This window comes from Alligator mississippiensis, chromosome 13, assembly GCF_030867095.1.
Source record: "Alligator mississippiensis isolate rAllMis1 chromosome 13, rAllMis1, whole genome shotgun sequence".
In the NCBI taxonomy this organism is placed as follows: Eukaryota; Metazoa; Chordata; order Crocodylia; family Alligatoridae; genus Alligator; species Alligator mississippiensis.
The window spans coordinates 1,092,124-1,099,096 of record NC_081836.1 but is presented as its reverse complement, the minus strand read 5'-3'; the positions used below and the strand labels follow the sequence as shown (position 1 = coordinate 1,099,096).

Below are 6,973 nucleotides of genomic sequence, written 5' to 3'. Positions count from 1 at the left end.
TACCAACAATCATGCTCCGCTCGCCCCGCGGTCCGGCGGCGGTCCGTCTGCAGGGAGGAAAATGGGCTCCCCCACGCCCGCTTCCTCTCCCTCCTCCTCCGCCGCCGCCGCCGCCGCCGCCTCCGCCTCCGCGCGCGGGGACCGAGCCGAGCCGCGCCGCGCCGCGCCGCGCCGCGCCGACCCCCGGCCGGGCCGCGAAGGGAAGGGCCGGGGCCGGGGCCGGGACCGGGGCCGGGCCGGGCCGGGCCGGGCGGAGCGGAGCCGCTCCCTGCGCCCCGCGGGCGGCTCGGGCCGGGCGGGCTCGGCGCCGCCGAACTACGCGCAACTTTTGCGGCGAGCCCCGCGGGGGCCGGCGCCGCCTCGGCCGCCCTGCCCGGCGTACAGACCTGCGGGACGGGGGCTCCGGCGCGGCCCCGACGACCTGCCCCGCCCGGCCCGGCCCGGCCCCGGCCCCGGCCCCGGGCCCGGCCCGGCCGCGCCGCCCCCTCGGGATGGGCTCCGGGCTCCGGGCTCCGGGCTCCGGGCTGCGGGCTGCGGGCTGCGGGCTCCGGGCTCCGGGCTGCGGGCTCCGGCGGGCGAGGCTCGGCGCAAACCTTCCGGGTCGCCTGCTGTTCACTTCTGGGTTCTGCAAGCGCCGAGGCAGGCGGCTGCTCCGCGGGGCCGGGCCGGCCGGCCGGGGCCCGGGGTCTCCTCCTCCCCGCGCCCGCCAGGGGCAGGGCCGGCCACCCCGCGCCCCGGCCCGGCCCCGGGCCCGGCCCCGGCTCCGGCTCCCGCGCACCTCGGGGCGGCCTGGCCGCGCGCGGCTCCTTGTCCCCCGCCTCCCCGGCCTGCGCGCACGGGCCCGCGGCAGGGCAAGGCCAACAGCGCTGCCAGGCTTCGGCCCGGCCCCGACGGCCCCCAGGGCCGGGCACCAGAGGGCACCTGGGGGGACGCGCCGGGCTCGAGCCCCCAGGACCCGAGCACGGGCTGCCTGCTGCCCCCGGACCTGCCCTCCGGCTCCGGCCCCGGCCCCGGCCCCGGGGCCGCGGCGGAGCAGGGCAGGGTGCCTGGGCCGGCCCCGACTGCGAGTCCGAGCTGTCATCGGGCCTGGTGCTGAACACCGAGAGCCGCGCGCCCGCAAGGACCCGGGCCTCCACTCACTTCCTTTCTGCGGAGGGATGGTAACCTCTCCCTACATGGTGTAGTCTTTTCAAAAGCGTCAATAATCGCTACCAGAGTCCCACTCTAGTCTTCCCAGGACCGGGACAGGTACCACCCCGACGCGCACAGTACGCTTTTGTGTCATTTTTTTCAGCTTTCACGAAACGCTGTAGATCAGTTTTGCAAAAGCTATTTTCCATCGCGCATTTGCTAGCCCCATTGCCTTTCCCAGGGCTCAATCCAGTGCTCTCTTACTCAGGCACGGAAGGATGTGAAGGTTCAGGTGCCAGTTTGGCAACGATGGCTCTGACAGTACAGGCCTGAAGACGGCTGTGCTGCAGCGTGCCCACCAAAACGATCGTTTGTACAGGCAGCCCTCCCACACCACACAATTGGTTCCTGAAAACCAGGTCTCAAGTAGAAACATTGTAACTCGGAACCAATGTTCTCATAAGAAACAAGGTTATAAATGGGGGATTGGTTCCTGAACCAAGGCCCCGTGCCCTATTTTCACTAAAAAATACTCCAGGATTTTGTGCTGAATCACTTATGGAAGAGTAATATAGCTATGTTAATGTATTTATATTGTAAATAGCAATCGTATCGATTTGGAAGGACTTCTCTGACGTGACTTTGCTGGACTTTTAGAAAGGCTCTTGGTTGGACTTTTTGAAGGGTTCTTGGCTGGAGTCTTCTCAGGAGCCTTGGCTGCAGGTTTTTCTGGAGTCTTGTTTGCTTTCTTAAAGAAAGTGTCCAAGGCAGTTTGGACAGGTGTTCTCCAGGGAGAGAAACGACACAGCGAACTTGTTTGCTGGCATGGCGTTGCATTGGATCAAGCGTTGTAAAGTCAAAACTGAAGTCAGAAAGTTGAAACAGGGTGTCAATTTATAAATGTTGTAAGTGTGAAACACTGTAACTCAAAACGTTGTAAGTCGAGGACTGCCTGTATTATTGCCTATGATGGCTGCAAATTACACTTAGTGCCAGGAACTCGCGAGCAGCTATGCACCCACATCACTGCATTTAGGTAATAGAGGCCAATGGACCCATTGCTGGGATTAGTTATCTAAGTGCATAGGCTTCTGCAGCATTAAGGCTCTGGCCTTGCCTGTACACATCTTTGCCAGCAGTTCTGGGGCAGTAGGCACAGCCACTCGGCCACCACAGCACATGCACAGGAGTATAAACTACACCCGGTGAGGGCAGAAGCTGCTGGAGGCACCCTGACAGCCAGCAGAGGACATGGGGAGTCTACAGCCACTTTCTGCGGGCACTGGGCAGCAGCAGAAACCTAGCGCACAGCAGAGATGGTGCAACTGGTGCCTGAAAAGGGATTTCTGCTGCAACAGAGTGCATTGGCTGTGCATGCACTTATAGCCTTGCCAGCACGTCTTGGCAGAACAGTGTGATGCAGACTCAGATTCGGGTAAATGGATGAAATCAAAGAGAGGGAAAGAGCCCTGGACTTCTCCTGGACTTCTGCTTTCCAGTTTGTTTACTTGTACGTGGACCTTTCCCATCTCCCCGAAGCGCCAGGTTCTGATCTGCTCGCTGACTTGCACCCTGTGCCAGGGCACTGGTGGTGCTGCCACTTTAAGACCCAAACCTAGCAGCCAGCAGGTGCCTGATTGTGGCAGCCATTTTAGATTCAGGGCTGCCTATATAAGCAGAGCATTTGGCTGCTGGCAGGAATACTACCTGGCTGTGAGGCTTTGTGGGATACTCTGGAAGCAAGGGGGAAAGCTGTAGGGGATGGCTAGGAGGGTCCTGATCCTGACCTAAAACTGCACCCTGCCAGGAGTGGGTGGTCTCAGTGGTGTGGGAGCCCCCAGGAAATGCCAGGCCAGTTACCACCCTAGTGAAAGGTGGGTTGGGGTGCCTTAATAACTCTAGCTCCCACAACTGGGTGGGGTACCCTATAAAAGGGTCAGGAAGGCAGACCCAAGAGAGAGGGCTATAGACTCATAAGCCTGACTTGAAATTTCTTGACTGGTCAATGCTGGGGCCAGGACTGGAAGGGTCAAAGGGCCGGGGGCCTGCTGCGAGGGATGCCCAGAGCTGAGGGCCTGGTGTTCTGACTGGCCTTGGAGGGGAGGCCAGGGCCAGCATAGCTAAGGGTCCCAGGGGGACCAGACCTGTAAGAGGGAGCAGATCAGGGAGCCAGGCAGCCCCAAATGAAGGTGGAGTAGACTGCTTGAATGGAGGGATCTTAGAGGGGTCCTGACTGGAGGATTCCAGGGCCAGTGACAGCAAGAAGCATGGATGCCACCTGTGAGGCAGGGGCTGTGGTGTCAGGGAGATATGGAGTTGAGATAGCACCCCCTGGCGTTGGGGTAAAAAATGGGCAGCCTCCCACCTAATTAAGATCATTAATTAACAACAAGGCATGGCTGGTGAGAAGGCAGGCAGTTGGCCCAGAACAGGTGGATGGGGCCATTGGTAGATGGGCCTAGAGAAGCTCCCCTGTTACGAGTGCAGTTTGGGATGTGTGTGAATGACCCCTCCTATGAAGGTCCCAGGTGTCTGGAAGATCAAGGAGCTCAGTTCTCCCTGTTGTCTTCATGGGTCTTTCATAAATCGGAGGAAAGAAAAGCATTACAATACACATCAGAAACTGCAATCCTAAAACCACCCAACTTGGCAGTGGAATCAGAGCCAGGTGCAATGCCTGAAAACATTTTGGAAGACTAGGTTTCAAGGTGCTAGCACTTCTTTATCAAATATGTTAAGTTTTTATCAGTCTTGTTGCTTTTATCCACATCCAAAAATACTTTGCTTACTTGGTATGAGGCATGTCTTTTTCTTTTTCCTAGAAGATTCAAAGGACACCTGCAGAATCATTAGAATTAGGATGCTATAAGTAACTATCAAGGAAGTGAAACTGGTGCATCTGAAAGTGAAAGAGTTGTATTCAAAGCCTTGAGCTTTTTGTTTGGTGGGCTTTCTTTGGTTATTTTGTTTTGGGGGTGTTTTGGTTTTGTTGTTTTGATAGCCAGGGCTTGACAAGCAGCTAGAGGAAACAGCATTTCCATTCCTGTGTTGTGTTGAAAAACTTCCACCCCATCCCCCTGCAGATCTTTTAGAACAACTGGGAAAGCAACAGAAGTCATTGCTATTTCTTAGGTAAAAATCAAAAGAAGGGCAAAATACTACATGCGCGTGCACTTCTCAGGCTGCTTCTCCCTATCACAAAGCACAGAAAGCAGAAACCATATTTTCCTTGGAAACAGCCACTTTTACCTATTTAATAAAGTGCCAGAGGAGAGGTTCCCCATAACAGTTCCTCACCCTTCTGCCTCGGGGAGGAAGAAGCTGCCTTTCAAATATCTCTGGCCCCATGCCCATGCAGCTCTCCCAGTCTGACTCGGTAGCACTTTCCCTAGGTACTTCCAGCTTTCCCAGTACAAAGACTGATCTTGCCCTCCCCTGGGCTCTACTCCAGAGGGGGGCGCTGCCTCCCTGAAAGGCTGCAGGGACTGCTTCCAAACCAGAGGCCGGGGCCATCTGGTATCTGGAGCTCTGACACTAGGGCCCTTCCCTTGCTGCTGGGTCACTTTGGAGGGCTCTCCCCAGAAGATAATCCAGCCCCAAAGAATTATCCTGGGGTGGAAGCGGGGGCTGGCATGCCTTTTCTCTGGCTTCCATCCAACCTCCTTCCCCTCCAGTTTCTAGCCCTTGCTCCAGCACCAATGCACAGAGCCCCCTGTGCTGGGTCTGGAAAAAGGGAGGGTTGGTGCAGTGATGGAAGCTGGTTCCCTTCTCAAACATGCAGGTTCTCCTTGATGTACGGATCTGAGAGGCAGGGATGACTGTCAGCGACTCAAAGGACAACCTGCTCAGGTTGATCTACGTACAAGGGGACCTACAAGCATGTTAAACAAACCATTCCTGAATGAATGGAGGGCTCCACAATTCAAAAAGGATGTGGAAAAGCTTGAGAGAGTGCTGATGAGAGCCACGTGCATGATCAGTGGTCAGGAAAACAGACCTTACGACGACAGGCTGAGAGCCCTGGGGCTCTTTAGCCTGGAAAAGCGCAGGCTCAGGGGTGATCTGATGGCCACCTAAAAGTTTATCAGGGGGGACCACCAGTATCTGGGGGAACAATTGTTCACCAGAGCACCCCGAGGGATGACGACTAGGTCGAACAGTTATAAACTCCTGCAAGACCGTTTTAGGCTGGACCTAAGGAAGAATTTCTTTACTGTCCGAGCCCCCAAGGTCTGGAACAGCCTGCCATCGGAGGTGGCTCAAGCACCTACACTGAATGCCTTCAAGAGAAATTTGGATTGCTTATCTTGCTGGGATCCTGTGACCCCAGCTGACTTCCTGCCCCTGGGGCGGGGGGCTGGACTCGATGATCTTCCGAGGTCTCTTCCAGCCCTAATGTCTATGAAATCTATGAAATCATTCCCAAGGGCTGATTTTAGAGAACTACCATAGTCACTTCCTCTGTCTGCCTTCTAGTTCCTGGGTCACCACCTGGCTGTGACCGTCCAGGGGAAGGAGACTGGCATGGCCAGTTCATCAACGACAAGTTCACAGAAAACAACAAAGCTTCCAGGCACCTGCCCCTGTGGAGTGGCCAAAGCAAGGCAGACATACGGAGAAAGTGTTGGGGGCTCAGGCACTGACAAGCCATTAAACAAGTAGGGGCTGCTCCAAGGAGAGCTGAACTGGAGGTTTAGCCAGCATCTATACTCCACACACCTTTACGGTGGCAGAACCCTCCCCTGTCAGCAGTCACTGCAGCTGTATCCAGTGCAGCAAGACTTCTGCCACCCCCCAGCAGAAGGTGCAAGCTGGTGCCTTCCCTGGGTGCACCCAGCGCTCTGGCAGCATCGCTGCTAAGTGGATCCACAGACAGGCGCGGACATGAATATGCTCTGACAAGTTGGTGCTGGCAGCTGCCCCCAGAGGCAAGTGTGTGTGGACTAGAGTATGCCAGAGGGTGGGGCTGGGAAAGTTCCTGGGGGGCCATGGAGATGGATGGCGGTTGCTGCAGCAGAGGAGCTGCAGTGACAAGGGGAAGTAGATGGGTGCAAAACCAGGCAACTACTACAGCGGGGCATAAACCCACCAGCACTAGGTGCAGACAAAGCCTTAATCTCTTTGCCCTGATCCTAGCCAGGCCTGAATGCTCAAAGAGGGAATCTCCCTGCTCTTGTTCCAAGGATAGTCCTAGGGCTGTTTCCCTCATGAGGCAGAACCAGCCCAAAGCACCGCAGGGAGGCCCACCATTTGAGTGGTGGTGCCTGGAGGCATTTGACCTTTGAGAGGCTAGAGGGGCTGAGCTAGGCAGCCAGGACAGGCTGAGGTAGCAATGGCCAAGGAGGAGGTGGAGGGAGGTGGCTGAGCACTGCCAAGTGCACTGGGCTGAAAGGATGGGCTGCTGCCAGGCAGGGGGCCTGGAAACCAGTCTCAGTACAGATGAGGAGGCTGGCCCATTTTGGTTAAACAGGTGTCCGTCATTTCTCCTTGTTCAGGGATTTCTGCCTGCTGACAGCAAACAAGCCCTGGGCCCTGTGCAATACGAAGCATGTCCAGCACTGGGCACACAGGTAAGAGCAGTTTCACAGACCTTCCTGGCCTGTGGAAGGAGACTGAAAGGAGAATGAGAGATTGTGGGAGCAGCTTGATGGGCCTGGTGGTGGGTACCTTCTACTGCTACACAATCAGCCAATGCAGATGGCATCAGAGTGTTCCTCTATGCACACATACCCACGCACACACGTGCATCTCATCCCACACCTGGAATTCATATTCTCTCCCACCTTCAGACACATGTTGCATTTCATCCCTGGCCTGGTCTCTAGTTTCCAGGACTCATTTA

General features: G+C 56.6%; 1 protein-coding gene across 2 annotated transcripts in view; it reads right to left on the bottom strand.

The window, feature by feature from the left end:
• The window catches only part of ZNF362 (zinc finger protein 362), a 35,749-nt gene extending 34,643 nt beyond the window's left edge, over positions 1–1,106 (bottom strand). Inside the window, exon 1 of one of the 2 annotated variants that reach the window (XM_059716295.1) lies at positions 387–1,106. In XM_059716295.1, the coding sequence (XP_059572278.1) occupies positions 387–1,081 (695 nt within the window). In that variant the 5' untranslated portion in view covers positions 1,082–1,106. Of the gene's footprint in view, positions 1–7; positions 92–386 lie in introns of those variants that run through there. The other variant, XM_059716296.1, reaches the window with a different exon arrangement.
• Between the last annotated feature and the right edge of the window lie 5,867 nt (positions 1,107–6,973).